The sequence below is a fragment of the Panthera leo genome, chromosome D2 (assembly GCF_018350215.1).
Source record: "Panthera leo isolate Ple1 chromosome D2, P.leo_Ple1_pat1.1, whole genome shotgun sequence".
In the NCBI taxonomy this organism is placed as follows: domain Eukaryota; kingdom Metazoa; phylum Chordata; class Mammalia; order Carnivora; family Felidae; genus Panthera; species Panthera leo.
Window position 1 is genome coordinate 26,791,591 of NC_056689.1, and position 19,381 is coordinate 26,810,971.

Here is a 19,381-nt window from a genome sequence, read left to right on the forward strand (position 1 = left end):
AAGGAAAAGTGCTTTTTTCCCACAGGGAAATAAATATATATTATGAAGGTAAGTAATATAAAACCTACAAAGTAATACTATATATCAGTTTGAAATATTAATTGGATTTCTCAACATATTAACTAAAGAAATCGACAGATTTTTCTATTAAAGTTTGGCAAAAGGTAATTAATAATATAGCTCCTGCTTAGAAATTTGTTTTAAGGTTTATTTATTTACTTTTGAGAGACACAGAGACAGCATGAGCTGGAGAGGGGCAGAGAGAGAGGGAGAAGGAGAGAATCCCAAGCAGGGTCCATGCTGTCAGCACAGAGTCCAATGCAGGACTTGAACTCATGAAACTCTGAGATGATGACCTGAGCCAAAACCAATAGTCAGATGTTTAGCCTACTGAGCCACCCAGGCACCCCTGCTGCTTAGAAACTTGTAATAAAAACATGAAAAATCTCAAAAAATAAACTGTGTAATGTATGGAGTTGTTGAAAAATTATATTGTACACCTGGAACTAATATAATACTATATGTTAATTATATTTCAAACAAAAATAACAAATAAAATAAAATTATAAAATAATTTAAAAATTAAAACACAAAACAAAACAGAGAACAATCTGGTGGTTGCTGGAGAGAAGACAATTAGGGGAATGGGTGAAGTAGGTGAAGGGGGCTAAGAGGTACAAATTTCCATGTGTAAAATAAATAAGTCACAGGGATGAAAAGGATAGCGTAAGGAATATAGTCAATAATATTGTAATAACCTTGTACAGTGACAGATGTCAGTGATAGTTATCATGTGAGCATTTTGTGATATATATAATTGTCAAATCACTATGTTGTACACTTGAAACAAATATAATACTGTATATCAACTACCTTCTATTAAAAATATTTAAAACATAAAACAAACAAAAAAAGAAAGGAAGGAAACTAAGTGTTTAAAAACTTTTAGCATTTGTCTCCATAAGGCATATGTGCTTTCCACATTTTATGTATTCACTTTAGTGTTCTACTAATTACTACTTGTCTTTTACACAGAATGACAGAATATATTGTTAACGCTGAAACATAACATAATAGAATTTAGGAAGGTATTGATTTTGAAGAGCAAAAATTACAAATATAAGGTATTAAGAAAAAAATACTAACATTGAGTATTACAGCCTATTAGAATAATTTGAATTTATTTATATTTGAAACTCAAATATATATTACATATATATTTTTGAAACTCAAAAAGCTGGTGTTTTAAGTAATTTGAATATATTTGAAGCTCAAAAATCTAAGAAATAATAAAGCACTATGAATAATAAAAACAACAACAATAATAATAATGCCCTAAGAAATAATTAACTTTCCTTAGAATGAATTGCCCAGTACTTGTGTATTAATTATGAAATAAGATTTTGACATAATAATTTAGGGAAAAGCAATCTGATGAAGTTAAAAATCCAACTTTGTTTTAATCAGTGTTTCATGGTAGAGAGCAATTAGCATGGACTTTTGTCATTTGTAAAGGACTCACCTGGTTGGCAATCTGCCGAGCAAGGACATCCATCCTTGATCCTGATTCTGATATCATTTTAGCGGCATAAATCACATCAGTTGTATGTTTTAGTGGTCCTTTGCCCCTTAAAGCAAAATAATACATGTTAGTTTCAGTGGCTCATGCTAAGATACAAATACAAATGCACACACACACACACACACACACACACACACACACATGAGATCTGCACCCCAGAATACTGGCCATTTGCTTTACAAACTTCAGTTTTGGAAAGGCACAAATTAGACATCAGAATTAAATGAAAAATGAAAAACAAAAGAAGTCCCATTATGTTGAGATTCAGGAAATACTGCCAAGAAGCTGGACTCCATTTGATCTTCATTCCCAAGTGTTTTTTAGAGTAAACCTCAGTCTTGAGATTGACACTTGCTTATGCACTATTGTGCTTTCATCAGCAAGGCTACTTTTTAATCTTCCTCTTTATAATTTTTTTAACAGTCTTTCAGTTAATTGCATTGCATTTTTACCACATTATGTCTTCTCCACAATTAATTAATTGTAATATAATAGTAATTGAGTATGAATCTGGAGTCCCACTGTCTTGGACTATTTCCAAAAGAGACCACTTCTCACTGTTTGTATAAGTCGAGTAAGATAAACAGCCACTCTGTGCCCGTGGTTCCTTGGTGGTAATAGGAATGCATACAACGTGGAGCCTTTCTAAGGATTACATGAGCTAATGTCTAAAAAGTGATCAGAACATGGCTTTAAGGAAAATAAGCATTCAACAATGCAAATTGTGGTTGTTACTTTAATTTTGGTTCCTAATGCTATGGAATAAAAGTTGGGTTCATTTATGGTTTTACAAGGTAGGAGAAGAAAGAAGTGAACTTCCTATACTTTTTGAGTGGGATAACATAAGGAGATATTTTTCTATCTTCTCTTTCCTCAAAAAACAATGACTACATACATGAATGTAACTGTTCCATACACCCCAAACTGCCTCTAAAATTCACGATAAGCAAGTTTTCCTGAAAACATGGAACTGCATGCTTAACACAATGAAAACCTGGCCTCAGCATATGGCTATTGCCATACTTCTCCTCTTTGAATATGCTGACCGAGGTTGTTTTGTAATTTTTTTAAATTGACATTAATTATTACAAAATTGGAGTTGCTCTTATCAAATTTACTTAATGCATCAGCCAGAACTAGATGTTATGTACATGGTTATCTTCAAGAAAGGCAATGTGTTTCATTATTTCTGTGCATCTCTAGAGAAAGTTAAATAAAGCTGTCTAAGCTTGCAAGGCAAGGTATCAATTTTCAAGGTCTTAAAATGGACAAAAGTTGCTTCTAAGGAGAGCAGCTAACACTCTTGCAGCTTAAACAATGGTCAAAGAGTTACATCTAAGGATTGCATCTAATGTACTCTTCCCCGTCAAAGTAATATATTTCCCCATATAAAAACCTGGGACTGATGAAAGGCAAATTGCCTTTAGCTTTAAATTCATGTGTTATTATGAGACCACTATCTTAAACACATGTGGAATTTAAAAGTAATACATTATGACAGACCACAATTATTCTCTTCTTCATGTTCCTAATTAAATGTATTGCCTGGCAAACTTCCTACTGAGGGCCCAACAAAATACGCATTTTACAAATGATTCCACATCATGCCAAGCTTCCAGAGGAAGCTGCAATTACCGAAACTATGATAAATTTTTTAACATTCCAGCCTGAAATGTGCTACGTAATGAAGGCTTTTTAAATTGGGAAATACATTCAAAGGTTGTTTGCTGCCTTCATTTTCATAATGGGTTCTCAGGATCTCCTGTCAGCAAATTGTGTCTTAAATCATTGAGTTTGGATCCTACAGAGAAGGATACCCAGAGGAGGATGGGATAAACTTCAGAAATATTTTAAAGATACTGGAGGCCAGAAATCTTTGATAAATAGTGGTTGCAATAATAATTTTTTTTTCCAAAAGTAGAGCAGATCAAGCCCCAGAGAAGGGAGTCTGCCAACTAATTGTTAAACTATATGTTTAGAAGGTATAATGGGAAATGTTGCAATAATCCAGCAATGTTGATGCCATGGAAAAATATTTTAGACAAGTGAAAGGGATACCTTTGAAACTTGATTTATTGGTACAACATAAACCTCTCAGCCATTTTTGACGCTGCCCCAACCTTGACTCCCATTCCTTCCCCATCCTCACCCTGTTTCTGTCATCCACCTCTCCCTTCTTTCTCTTTGGATTAGCACAAGAAATAAGATGATACAGCTGATGGGTAATAGTTCAATTAAGTAGGGATCTGGTTTAAGAAGAGAAAATGTCAGTTTTATAGACTTATTTTGTCTTTTCAGGGACAGAAAATATCTATGAAATGATTTGGGATTTTCTGCTACTGATTAAAAAGAAAACAAAAATACTTCATTATATAGTTTACACTTTGTAGCCCCTACATTTTTGATAACATAATATTACTCCTCTTTTCAAGGTCAAAAACGATCCCTTTAATCCTGTTCACCTTTGATATTCATAAAGAATAAATCTCGGGGTGCCTGGGTGGCTCAGTCAGTTGAGTGTCCGACTTCAGCTCAGGTCATGATCTCACAGTTCGTGAGTTCGAGTCCCGCGTTGGGCTCTGTGCTGACAGCTCAGAGCCTGGAGCCTGCTTCAGACTCTGTGTCTCCCTCTCTCTGCCCCTTCCCCGCTCATACGCTCTCAAAAATGAATAAACGTTAAAAAAAATAATTAAAAAAAAGCGTAAGTCTCGAGATGTTGTGGTTCATTTAATAGGTGAAAACAATGATAGTATATACTTTGCTCCATAATAGTAGCTAATACATTTAACATTATCTGTGTGCTAGGTGTTATTCCATAAACAAAATGATCTGATCATTATGAGTTTAGAATTATTATTATCCTTATCTTGCAGATGAGGAAACTGAAGGAGAGAGATGTTAAATATATATTTTATTAAGTTACACAGATAGTAAGTATTGGAGGTGGGATTTGACCTCGGGCAAACTGGCCACAGAATCTGCTTTTAAAGACTATCCTCTACTTCTTTCAATAAAACACACTAGGATAAAATTAAAATATTAATTTTAATATGCTAACTAGACTTATTGTGGTGATAATTTCACCATACAAATATTGAATCATTTTTAACACCTGAAACTAATACAATGTTATATGTCAATTATACCTCAATTAAAAAGTAATAAAATAAATATATGGAAAATATTAAAAAGATCTCCTTAGCCATTGATGGCAGTTAGCATGAATGCAATAGAAAGCAAAGCCACAGATTAGATTTAGGTGCTGGGTGGTTGAGAGGTCCACCAAGAGGGACTGGCTTATGCACAATGGCTTCAAGGAAGATAACCTGAATCTGTCTTCTAGTCCCAACAAAATAAAGATGTCTAACATTACATGGACTTCTAAAGTCATGACAATGATTAAAATGGTTTAGTAGACTAAACTCCTGGGATTTCTTTCTCGAGATACTACTACTTTTTTTCTGTTAGATCAGTGTCAGTCCTCCCTCTCCCCTTTCCTTGGATTCTTTGTTTTTAATTTTTTTAAGTTTATGTATTTTTGACAAAGACATTGTGAACAGGGTAGGGACAGAGAGAGAGGGAGAGAATCCCAAGCAGGCTCTATGCTGTCAGTGCAGAACTGGATGCGGGGCTCAAACTCATGAACCATGAGATCATGACCTGAGCTGAAATCTAGAGCCGGAAGCTTCACCCAGTGGGCCACCCAGGTACCCCCAGCCCTCTTTCCTTGAATTCTTAACACCAAATTCAAATTCAACCATTACATAAGCCATGCTAGACGAGAGATCGCATTTTGATGTCTATTTATAATACAAGAAATCGAACTTTTATCTGACAATCGTAGCTTTAGACATAGTTATTTCATTTAATTCTAACACTCAAACTTGGTGCTGCAATAGAGTGAAATAAATAGACTTGGTAAATACATTTTTTCTGCTTCCCAGTACTGCTACTTATTAGCTATATAGCCTTGGGTAAGTAACAGTTGGTCTGAGCTTATTTTCTCTTCCTTAAAAGGCCTGTGATACTTGCCACATGGTAAGGATTAATAAAATCATACATTTTCCACAATATTTGGCACATATTAGATGCTCAGCAAATGTTAACTTTTTCTTGTCCTCATCCCTTTGTGAATAATGGTATGTTTAAAAAATTTTCTTTTGCCTTTTTTATTTAAAAATTACAGTACTTGACACACAATATGAACAGACTTGATTCAATTGAGTTCTTTCTTATACCTGATGACAATATGGCTTTGCATAACCTTGGTCATAATATCCTCTCATAAGAATATAAAATATATACACACATAAACTCTGTGTTCATAGTCATTATTGTTGTTCAAGGTTGTTCTTTAACTCCTTATAAGGTGACATCTTTTTGGTAGTATAAACTTCCCAAGATAAGTGATTTAGCTCTACAAGAGTACCATCAAAATTCTTTTACTTGTAATTCTGAAATTAGATACAAAAGAAAAAAAAAGTAATTATCATGAAAGCCACCAAAAATGATGAGATAAAGAGAGGTACCAGACTCAAGCAAGGACACACTGTTCTTCTACTATTCAATCATGAAATTTTAATTAGGCACCTCTCTCCCTCTGCATGTTACTTTTTCTTATAAAGTGTTATTCTCAAGTTTTGAGGACTCTAGAAAAGTCCTTAGAAAATCAGCAAGTGAATAATTCACTAACAATCATCCTGAGTAATTAATACACTAAGGAACCTTTGGGATTCAATTTGGAAAAATGTGTTGCCCCATGAAAGAAGGGAAATATTGTCTGAGAATTGTATACATTTTTTTTTCACTTCTGCTCCTCTCGTTCCATATTATTCAGAGTAGTCTAACTACTGTAACATCAAAATATCTTAGTGGCTTAACACAATAAAATTCATTCTTATCTCACATCACAGTCGGGGTGGATTGTGGGCTCGTGGCTGATACACCACATAGCCATTTAAGAACCAGGTCTTCTACCTACAAGATAGCCTGTTCCCTAAAGTTTCACAGCTCTGTGCTGGATCCGCTGCATCCACATATCTGACTTGAGAAATAAATGGGAATCTCACAGTAGATTTTAGGGATCAGGGTAAGAAATGTCACTCCAACTTGTATTCCAGAATCCATTTTTTAGCATTTCCTCTGTACATACTCCCAGGGATGCTAAAATCTTATATTTTGTTTTTAGCCACAGAAGTCTGTGTTTTCTGTGAAGGGTACTTTGGATGTCACCAGGTCATTGAGAAAAATTGGGAAGGTACCAAAGCTCTTCACCAATACAGCTGAGATTATGAGACATATACTCTGCCTGGGCAGAACACCAATTCTATTTTTTGTTTTGAAATGATCACAATGTAGATGGCCTATTATTAAAAATAAAAACTACATGAGTTTTAGTTTGTGCATGGTAATCATAGTCTTTCATGTTCAATCTTGTATTTGTTTATGAAACAAGCATAGGGCTTATTTTAGAGATCCTTTTGGGGACCGACCTGGAGAAAACACTGAGTTATTATTGTTATAATTATTGCTGACTCTACTGCTGATATTGTTGTATGTGTTTGTATGTGTCTGTGTGTGTGTGGGGGGGGGGGGTTGTGCATGTAGGAAGTAGGAACTCCCTTTACCAAACCTAAAAACTGGTTTTCTAAAAAAAAAAATGAGGCATAAAACTTTTCTCTATTGTTCAGCCCTCAAATTCCCTAATTTACCCTCTACTTGTTAGCATTGTATCAAATCTTAGACAGACTATAATATTTAGAGAAGGATTTCATGAAGTGATTTCATGAAAACACTAAATGCCTAAGTGGAAGCAGAAGTAGAATTAGAATGAAGCATTTCCTTAGTAAAGTTGGTTTTTAAGTTATAGGCAAAAAAGAGGTCTGCTAACCAGATGTTTTTATTTTTTTCTTTAATAAAACAGAAAACATTATCTAATTCTTCCTAAGTGTGAAGATTTTACTATTTTTGTATAATTTTATACTGAAAGCATACATGATAAAAAACATTTTGTATGCTTAGCCTGTTCCTGGAACTGTTAAATTGCTCAATTTTCTCACTTGATTCTCATACCCAGCATTGTGCCTCACTCCACAAATTTAAGAGTAGCCATCAGATCATGGATACTTGTGCATACCACAAGTTATGCTACCTTACGTGTTCATTCTGTTCCTAGAATCTGTTATCTTCACTCTAAATAAGAAAACAGAAGCATAGGTGTGCCTGGGTGACTCATTTGGCTGAGCATCCAACTCTTGATTTCATCTCAGGTCATGGTCATGAGATCCAGACCCTCCATCAGGCTCCGTGCTAGGCATGAAGCCTCCTAGGGTCTCTCTCTTTCTCCTTCTGCCCCTCCCTTGTGCACATGCACCTGTGTGTGGGTGTGCCTGCGTGCTCTCTCTCTCAAAAAAATAAAAAAAACAAAAACAAAAACAAAAACAAAAAAATAAAAGAAGAAGCCTAAAAGGTCAAAGTTTCCTAACTTTTCTTCAAGGTATATGAATATTGGTTGGTCTAAATTTAAAAGCAAGGAGTTAAAGGCATTACTACCTTCAGAGCCAATTAAAAGGAAATAATATAGGTGGAAGCATGATCTTAGGTTTTCTGTTAGTATTCATTTTGAAGCACTGAAATTCAGTGGATAGCTCTGACTCAGTGGAAGGCTTCATTCGTTTGTAAGGAAATACAAAAGAACGAGAAAGAGATTCCTAGGCATTTTTTTCTGAGTGGAGTTTTATGAAGGCATCATATTCTGTCTATCTTACTAGTTCCAAAAGTTATGAAATAAATAACCTCTTTTTTTATTACATATCTTTTATCAGCATCATGACATTTGTCTTTTCCTTGTTTTCTTAAAAAATTTTTTTTTTCATTCTCCTTGGGGCTGAAAGCAGATGCATGTAAGGGGAACAAAAAGAAAGTCACAATTGTGTTTTTTTCTCTCAACTGGACTTTTGACTTTCGATTCAGAGAGAGATACAGCCTAGTGGTGGGATTGACCATCAGAAGAGTTCTAGAACTAAAAATGAAGCCATTAATGTTCATTTGAGAATTCTACCACTGGTGAAAATTGTTGTCTATTGGTAGAAGTTTTTTCTACTGACCTCAGCCCCAGTTTTGACTAATTAAATAGGTTGTTTTAATATCACTTGTAAAGATCATAAACATCTTAGACATACTGCCACACTTATCTATTCTTCCCAACACAAGGACATTCTTGTACTGACCTAAAGGAAAACTAGAGTTGGTAGTTGCATGGATGCTGATTCTCACTGCTCCCTCTATATCTACAACTGCAATCACATCTTGTATTAGTTGGTCTGCTAATCCTTCCTCACACAGAATTCTTGTATTAGTTTCCTATTGCAGCTGTAACAAATTATCCCAAATTTGGTGACTTAGGACATCACAAATTTATTATCTTGCAGTTCTGGAGGTCAGAAGTCCAAAATAAGTTTCACAAGACTAAAATCAAGGCACCAGTAGGGCTGGTTCCTTCTGGAGGCTCTGAGGGGAGAATCTATTCCCTTGCCTTTTTCAGCTTCTAGTGCCCACGTGTATCCCATGGCCTGTGGCTTCTTCATCTTCTAAGCGCATAACTATAATTGCAACTTCTGTCATTACAATAGTGGCTTTCTTCTTTCTGACGTCCTGTTCTTTCTTGTAAGGACCTCTGCTATTACTTCAAAACCACGCAGATAATACAGGATAATTTTCCCATCTCAGTATCCCCAATGTAATCACATTTACAAAGTCTCATTTGCCATAGAAGGTAACGGTCACAGGTTCATAGGATTCACAGGATTAGGGGTGGACATCTTGGAGAGCCGTCATTCAGTCTACCACAGTCCTCATGAGTCACTACCAAGTAGTCAGACTTGGTTCCTAGTAGAGAGCTACTTCTTTTCTTGGACTTAGATCAAATCAGCCTGAACATATTGACAGTGGTCTGGTGGTTGCTTCTCCAGCTTGATGGTTTTTTGTTTGTCTCGTTGGTTGGTTGTTTACGTGATCTGTATTATTCCAACTGCCAGTGAAAGTGTCAGGTTCTCAGTTCTTAATGGTTTGCTAGCTATATGTTCCTTTATTTACAATTGATATCAAATAGTGGGGACTGGGGAAATTTGGAAATCTGGAAAAACCGGGGTTACCTGAAGAGATACTTCATGTGCTTGGTGCTGCTCTCCTTCCTCATCCACTACACATTAATTTAGCATGTCTTTCTTTCCTCCCAAGCCTACACAGGAAATACATACAACCACTGAAAGCACATCAGACTCTAGCTTGGGGCAAGAGGAGACAAGGAATCCTATTCTGGGGTAGATGCAGAACGTTTCTCAGGTGATTATTACATGTAGTCATTTTTTCTTTGGGACCTACAGGCTTTGAAAACTCTGGAATATGTTTCCATTAGATATTCAGAAACTATACCCACTGTATACTTAAAGGGGTCATTTAGGGAGACCATTAGAGTTAAAATCACATAAGAAACCTCTTGGAAGTAATTGGTTATTGAAACTGAAATAAGGGATAAACTTCCCACTGGTGGCTCTCCAGACTCTTATGAGTAGTGAGCATTAAAAGGAAATCCATTTATATGTTTCCACATGCATGGGAAAGTAACCCCTCTGGCACCCTCTCCCCCACAAAAAAGACTTTTAAATTTTTAGTCATCAATACCCTTGCAGGACATAATGGAAAATCTGTACTCAGCACCAACATTTGAAAACAGGTCTCTTCTGGCCTTCCACACATTACTTCTCTGAGTGTGCACATTAATCAAAGCCAATGTACTGTAAATACAATCACACTCTCTGACTGCGGGAGTTCCTCTTTGTTCCTGTTGGCATTGGCTTCAGCATTAATCATGTACATGATCTCTTACAGAGCCTGGGCATTTTTTCCAGCTTCCCTTAAACCACTGTGATATACTGGCTGCTTCTGCTCCTTTAATATCAGACCAAATTTTATGGGCTTTGAAAATAATCATCTTCAATTTATGGAAATAATATAATTTAGTTTTTATTATTTTGCATTTGACCTCCTTAAAGCCTACATACCAACTCACTTCTTATCTAGTCACAGCCTAATGTTATCATGGTCCAGTTGAAGAAAAATATATGGGCACGAAAGTCAGTAAAGACTTACCACAGGTCATAGATTGGATGCAGAGCTGGTTTAAGGGTCTAGCTTGCTACCAGTATCTGGCCTTCTCATTGCTTCTTAGATGAGGAAAACTGCCAGCAGATCTTTGGGATGGCCTCCCTCCCTTCCCTAATCCAGTTAGATGGAGCTACAGCTTATTAAGTTTTAAGATATTACAAAGTCTGCCGTTTTCAATTGGCTTATTCAGATGGAGCGTGATTCGATACACACTCTTTTATGCAGTTAGTTTTCATGTTAATGTGCCACTATTGCTGCTCTCCGTTGATTTATATGCTTTATTGAATTTATTTTATTGTGCAGTGACCCAAAGTTGATTTCTTTAAAGTAAAGGGTATGGTTTTAAAATATGAATGAAATAATCTGCTCTAGTTCAGACTCACATTATTTTTTACTTTCTCCCTCTGTCAGGCATGATATCCAATTATTTATCTAATGCTCTGGGAGACACTATCCTGAATGGTTCCTCAATTAGAAGAAGTTAAATCAATATCATTGTAAAACCTTAGCCATGCAGCCCAGCTGTGTGATCCACCCTCTTGTCTGTGTGTGCTGGCCTTTGCCCTCAAAATCTCTTGCCTGGGAATAAAATAGACTCATGCCATACTTAGTCATTCGGATCTGCTTTCATATTGGAGGGCTCAGTCTCGAGGGTCACATGTTGATATCAGAATGAACTATATTCAAAGGACCATAACCTAGTTTCGAACTGTGTGCTTAATGATTTATTTCTTATTAAACCAAAATTACAATAGAAAGGGATAGAAAAGAATGTCAGGGCTTAGATTTTCCTTTTTCTAACTTCCTCTTTTTTTTTTTTTTTTTTTTTTTTAACATTCCAGACTTTTTTGTTCTTTGTCAGGCATGGGTGCTTTGGTGCTGCCTCAGCAGTGCCTAGGGTCAAGGTGTCAGTTTGCATTGGACCACAGATCTCCTCCACCCCTCTCTATGGGGGTCTATTTTAGTCAAGACCTGCCAGTTCTCTGTTTCTGAAAATAGGCCTCAAAGGTTTCCTGAAATTCTTTTGAAAACTTTAATGATGGCATGCAAGCATATTGAACTTGACTGAGATGGCTGGCTTTCTCTCCTACCCAGAGCTCCTCCCTGAACCCCAGTGTTCCTTTTTTTGAAAATATTCCTTAAAATGTGAGATACAGGGTCTCCAATTAATGGGGGGGTTATTTGGGAAGAAAGTCATAGGAAACAAGAAAATCAATGGCCATATGATAGGATGATGGTTACTCCGAATAAAATCCAAATTTGCCCCTCTCAAGAGAGTCTCACAGAATTCATTTCTATGGCTCACGGTCTGAAGATGAATGAACTTTTTTCCCCAATGGGAAAAAATGACATTTTCCCAGAGGCTAAAATCATTAAGATGGTGACTGTTCCATGAGATCAGTTCCAAGAAAGCTAAATACGCTTATGGTAGGAGCTGGCTTTCTAAAGCCATCCCCTCTTCACATTGAACTTTTGCTGCTTTAAACAGCAAAACATCCATAGTTTTAGCCAAATAGGTTACTTTGGGCCCTTATTCAGTCTGCTCTGTCAAGCGTAGAATGAGATAACACGTTTTATCTTCATCTCCTCTCTTTCCCTATTTTAGTTATGTTACATGTGTGCTAATAAATTAGGCCTATTATAAAAGACATATAGAAATATAAATTATACAGAGATCAATTAAAGATGAAAACACTATTTTAAATATCTTTCTAATGATAATGTCATTAAAAACAATCTCAAGACACAATATACACCCTTAAGGAGAAATTTAACATGAGGATTCGAGAATGTAAATCCATTCTTCAAGCATTCTTCTTGATAATTAATTTCATTGGCCCAGTTCTTGTCAATTTTTATTAGATCGTCATTGATTTTAACTTTGTAATGTGGCTGACCAATATCTCCTGCTAAGAATAAACAGAATTGCCAACTCTAACATCTTGTTCTTTGTTTGGGCTTCTTTTTTTAATTGTCCTCAATCCATTTTTTTTCCCTAAAAATTTAAAAACAGATCCAATTGAATGAAGTTTAGCTTAGTTAAAGCTATATGGTATAATTCATAAATCCAGTTAATCAGGCACATATTAACTGTTCAATAGTTGAAAGCTATTGAACAAGTAAAGGCACCATAATCAACCTTCCTAGGCTGTAGAACTCTCTTGTCTGAAGTATGCAGGAGAGTATTAGTGTCAATCATACATAAAATACTGGTAAAAATACAATTGTTAACATTTCTGATAACAAACATAAATACAATTTCAAGTATTTTCTTACGGACTCGCTTTAGAGATTACCATTTAAACACACAGCTCAAACGTAATCTTTTCCAGAAAGTCTTTCCAGTTGCCTAAAGCAGGAAATACCAACTTAGTCCCTCAGAACATTTCTGCCATCTTATAGTACCTTTCTTGAGACTGTCACCCCTTTCTGCCTTAGAGTTATGTATATGTATGTCTTAGTTCTTGAACTAGAGGCTATAGACTTACTGAGGAATGGTCCATGGATAATTCATGCATAGGTTTCCCAGAACATATGGACCCAGGGAGAGCAGTAGGAAGACAAGCCAGGAACTTACATATCCTAGTTCTTAAAAAAATACATGTTTTGAAGAGAAAAATTAATAAATTCCCTATCCCAGTTGCAAATAAAAGTATACAAAGCTGTGAAGTTTATGTTGTCGTCTTGCCTCTATTAGGTATTACCAAACAGTAGGTTACCAGAAGGCATGAAAGAGAAGAACCAGAAATAAGAATATATTTATTTTAAAGGTTCAAAACAAATGTCAAATTCGCAAAGGACATTTTGCCTTTAAATAAGCGTCTGAAAGGCAGCTATGAATGGTTATCATAAAACACTATTTTATTCTAAAACTTTTAAATATGCACACAGATACCTTAAACATATACTTATGTATAATTCATCTTCCTTCTTTTCTAAGTTAGTTCTAAATAGAAACTACAAATGACCATAATCACATGTTTTTATTACCCCCCACTTTAGATACTGGATATTAGAGAAGGAAGCATTATGTAAGTTAAAGAACAACTAAAAACAGTTTATTCCTGTAAGCACAGATGCTATAGTAAAGACAACAGGAATTATTTTTAGGTGTTTTTTTAACAGCAAAGAACTAAAGTTTAAAGGCGAATTCAAATTGAAAACCAGAAAACATTATATATTTTTTTAAAAGTCAAGGAACAAAAGGACAATTTATTTTTAAACATAGCTGCTATTTTTGGAAGCATGGCCAATACTTGAAGGGCTAGGAATTGTAGGTTCTGCTCTGTCTTCTGAGAGCAAAGCTTGGGCATCCTTTCTAGTTTTGCACATACTCAGATAGCTCCTGAGTATCACCAAAGTGAGATTCATGATTTAATTTTCTTTTCAAAGGTTATGTTCCCATCATTAAGCCATGCACATGGTAACTAACTGTGGAGATATGCCAGGCCAGGCTGGTGGAATTACAGAGGTTTCTGCTGGGCCAAACTGGACAAAAGTAAAGGCAGTCAAGTCATTTGCACTGCAGCTTATACTGAGAATTCTGAAGACTATACTCTACTACGAGACGGGGGCCTCCTGTCACAGTCTGGTTCTTGGAAACAAAGTTCCATATCACCCACATAAGAAGAAAGTCTTAGGAAGCATGAGTATATATTCTTGCTGTAGTTTCTATTTTTTTTAAATAATTTTTTAATGTTTACTTATTTTTGAGAGACAGTGCAAGCGGGAGAGGTGCAGAGAGAGAGAGGGACAAGGATCCAAAGTGGCTTCTGCACTGACAGCAGAGAGCCCAATGAGGGCTTCAAACTCATGAACCATGAGGTTATGACCTGAGCTGAAGTCAGAAGCTCAACTGACTGAGCCACCCAGGAGCTCCTGCAGTTTCTATTTTATCAATGAACAAGTACATGTCATATTGCCTCTGGCAATTGGACTTCCCTATTTCCATGGAATGATACTTCTTCTTGGCTAATCCTGTGTTGGGTTGAAATACACATCTCTACCTTATCTCTGATCTCACATAGCCTATTGTTTGCAAATGGATGAAGCCCCAGTTTAGGGATCTTGGCCTACCTCATCACCTTGGTGCCACTCTGAAATCCCCATCAGATACAGTTACTTTGTCTCTTGGTTCTACTCCCTCTTTTCTGGTTCCATCTTGGTTATACCCTCTCTGTGCAATCTCACCATGTATGTTTTATATTTTCTTTATTTTTCTTTCTCCCTCTCTTTTTGTTGTTTTTCTTTTTTATTTTTGCCTCTTCCCTTTCTCATCCCACCCCTCCCACCCCATTCTCCTGCTAGTTAAAACTGAAGGTACTTGTTAGTCTTACTTGTGGATTAAACAGATTGTTGACCCTTGGTTTCACAGAAGTTTTAATGTTACTCATAACAGTAAGTTTCCACTGTATGAGATTTTAAAAACTAAAAAGCAGGTTCCTACAGATTATTGATTTTGATATGTATTGATTTTGATATACATAACAAACCTGCAGTATAAGAATGACAGATTATCAGCCGCAATTACAAAAGAAAATATTGATGCTCATGTAAACTTGTGGTGCAATCAGCTTTATATATTCAGGAATTGGCAGATAATTCTTGCCCTATGCTTACACTATCCCTGGTTCCCATTTTCTTGTATTCTTTTTGGGGCCCAAAACAAACACAGCCCATCTTCTTTCTGTCTTGAATCATGAAAGATTTCACTTTTTAGGACTCTTTAGGAAAAACTACTTCACTTCCAAGTAGGGTGTTAATTAACCCATTCATTTGACAGATAACTATTGGTTATTGGTGATGTGCAAGGTGCTTTGCTAGGCAATGTGATAGATAGAAATATGAATAAGGTATGACCCCTGTTCTCTGTAACACAAAATGACTGGATGGAAATGTCTTTCCAAAGGAAAGAGCACTTGGGCAAATAATGTCTTCCCTTTTATGTCATAAGTTGTTAGATGCAAAAGTAGAAAAGTAGTTCATTTGATCGTCTATTTATTTATGAATGCATTCATTAGCCAGAGCTATTGTGCATTTTAACTATAGAACAGGGTCTTTCTTAGACATTTATATCCTTGAAGCTTGAAAACTATAGGGAATACGTAAAGTTGAGAAGCAAATAAGCATGTAAAATAAATAATAATATAGTTTCAGATGTTAATAATGACAAGATGAAAATGAAACCAAGTAATGTGATAAAATACTAGGTTGGGACAGAGAATATTAGTTGAAGGAGAAACTAATTAATGTCTGTACCAAGTTTGGAAATGACAGGAGAAGCCATATAATAACAATAATTGAATGTGCATGAGAAAAAAAATACATAAGTCTTACATCTTCGAGTCCAGCTGGAGTTGTGAAAGTGATCCACAGAGTATTTCCAAAAGAACTAATTTCTTCCTTGAATAAGTACTATAAACCATACATAGGGATATTGAAGGATAAAAGTAAGTAAAATGAGACAAGTGAATGAAAAATAGCTAATCAGAGTGGACATGAATCATGATACTTTATAATCACAAATGTTTTGAACTTTACAATTATAGAAACTGATAGTTGAACAGAAACTTGATGGCCAATTAGTCTGGGTTCTCTCACTGTGGAAATGATTTCTCCCACCTCCATGACTAATAGTTATCTAATTTCTGATGGCATGTTTCCACACTGGGGGCCCAGGACTTCATGGGATAGGTTTCTTTTTGTTAGATTGACAGCTTTAACTGTTAGCTATTTCTTTAAATTGAACAAAAATCTCCCGAATTCCTCAGCTCTACCCTTTGGAGCAACCCAGAAAGCATGTCCTGCAAGATTGAAGGGTTCAGGACTCCTGGGTGGCTCGGTCGGTTAGAGATCCAACTCTTGATCCAGCTCAGTGCTGACACTGTGTGGAGCCTGCTTGGGATTCTCTCTTTTTCTGCCCCTAACCTGTACACATGTGTTCTCTCTCAAAGTAAATAAATAAACTTAAAAAAAAAAAAAAGAAGAATGAAGGTTAGATTCAGATGTTTGGCATGTTTGGTTAGACACCACTGGATTCTCTGAAAAATACATTTAAGAATACTGAGGAAGAAGAAGGCCATTTAAAACATTAACACAATGAACAAGCAAAGAGGAATAAGAAAAAAAAAACTCTCTTTATGAAAGTGGCACCTAATAAGCATGCTTTATTAGATGCAAACAAGGGAGGGAGACAAGAAATAAGTAGAAAAGACCTGATGCTACAGTCAAAATTTAGGCAGATCTGGAAAAGCACAGGTGACACAGTGTTCTTATCAAAATTCACCTGCACTACAAATAGAAGACAACATAAAATGTTGAAAGAACAATCTGAACCCTCTCAGATAATCACAGCAACAAACAACAGCTAATAAAGGAAGACACTTTGAAGAACTAACATGCAGAACTGACAGTGCACAAAATAGGCTGGGGAAGTCTGGGTAGCTTTATGGAAAGGGAGTGAGAAAGGAAGAGAGAAGTAAGAAGAGAAACACTAACTTTGTATTTCAGCCTTCAGTTTGAACTGATTTTTGAGCTTTAACACAGCTTTAACTTTTAGCATTTAACCATGATTATGAATAAAAAGAAGTCAGTTAGTAAATGGAAATAGGTATAAACTTCAGGGTCATAATCAATCTTGAAACATTCTCTATGGTTAATTTACCGTCACCTATCCATAACATTTCCCCCTTGGCTATTTATGTTAAGCACTATCCTTGGATTTTCCTACTACTCCATTTATAACTAGTTTCTGTCAAAACTGATGCTGTTAACACTAGGAACTAGGTGCCCATGTCAACTAGCTGCCATTTTGGGGGGTGAGGTAAAGAAACTCACAAATAATTACGACTTAATATAAATATCAGATTTATCACCTTTAAAATGGGTTAGTGTATATGGAAGCACTTTGTGTACTTCAAGTTCCTATAAAGATATATGAATACTATTAATATCTGAATATGATGTTGGAATTTCTTGCAACAAATAATAATCTGGCATAGTTAACTAGTAGACACTTCCTTAAATAGATACTTGCCTAAATATCATACAAATGTGCATAAGAAATGTTTCATATTTGGAGTTATGTTGAGAAAAACAAGCACATTTATACAATAAAATACCCCCTCAACTCAGTTCATATTTTTCTTTGGTTTTATACATGTATTTGTTTCTTTGATAAAACACATTGCTTATTTATTAAATTTATTCAAATAATAAATGTTTCTTACACATGCTATTCATCTATATTACTTTCATAGAAGATAATATATTATTTCAATAGTTTACTACATCATAGAAATCGTTGTATTGAGGGGAACAGTGTTGAACAAATTACCCTTTGTCAAAAACTATATATCCAAAAGACTTACATATGTATCAATTAAAATTACTAGCTCTCAACTATTACAAATTTCAAAATAATTGATCATAAATTTACATATATCTACACACACCATATCCACATATATACACACACCCATATATACATATACACACATACATATACACACCCATATTCATATATATGCAACACACATACACACACACAACACATCATGTATGTACTTGTAACTGATAATTTCAAATATTTGTGCAATAGGCTTTGATTTCAGTAAAGACCTTTTAATCATTTAAAATAAAAAGTTTTCTATTGAGCAAAATCATTTTAGCAATCGAGTTTTAGTAAAATAAATAGAATAAGGTGATGAAATTTAATCTAGGCATCACAATGTAGAGGAATATGACCAAAATTTTTAAATTTACATTTTGGGTTAGTTGTGTTTCTAGAACATCTGTTATGCTATTACGACAGGTGTTTATTAATATGGATGTCTAATCAAATCTCTTGGTTGCTAATAGCTTGGCAATTCAATATCTAAATATTGTCAAAATCCTTGATTATATGTTGAAAACTGTGGATAATTGATTCAAGACTGTTTCCCTTGACTAGATTAAAAAATTAAAACCTCTCCTGTGTACTTTCCTTTAGAATCTCAATATTTTTCTGAGATTTCTAAAATGTTTCAGTAATGAGAACTTATAAAGGAATACAAACTTTCTATGAGCCAAGATGGGTCTTGATTCAAATTTCTTTGGGTCCTTCATTTTTCAAATACAATAAAATTATTTTCTTAATTTTTAATGTTTAATTTTTAGAGAGAGAGAGAGAGAGAAGGAGAGAAACTGACAGAGTGCAAGCAGGGGAGGGGAAGAGAGAGAGGGAGACACAGAATCCAAAGCATGCTCCAGGCTTTGAGCTATCAGCAGAGAGCCCAATGCGGGGCTCCAACTCATGAACCATGAGATCATGACTGAACCAAAGTTGGACACTTAACAACTGACCCACCAAGGCACCCCACAATAAAATTATTTTTAATGCCCTGGGCTGAGAGTGAGTTCATAGTGGCTCAGTAACAAAGTAATGCAATTTATATAAATATAAGTACACACACACACACACACACAGAAAGGCCTACAGAAAACCCTTTTGGGTACATCCAAGCTCAGATTTTAGAATTAAATTTTCTTAAAATTATTTATTAAGTTCTGAGTAATAGGAGTCAACAAGAAGCAGTTTGGTGCCCTCTGCAAATTGGTTGAGTAACTTCAATGGATGGTATTTACACCGTAGAC

General features: G+C 35.4%; 1 protein-coding gene across 8 annotated transcripts in view; it reads right to left on the reverse strand.

Annotated features, from left to right (window-relative positions):
• CTNNA3 (catenin alpha 3) overlaps positions 1–19,381 on the reverse strand; it is a 1,696,848-nt gene that overhangs the window by 92,621 nt on the left and 1,584,846 nt on the right. For all 8 annotated transcript variants that reach the window (XR_006194484.1, XR_006194482.1, XR_006194483.1 and 5 more), the window contains one exon: positions 1,523–1,628. Coding sequence is in view for 4 of the 8 variants with exons in the window: in XM_042908368.1 (XP_042764302.1) it covers positions 1,523–1,628 (106 nt within the window). In the remaining 4 variants the exon portion in view is untranslated. The remainder of the gene's footprint in view (positions 1–1,522; positions 1,629–19,381) is intronic.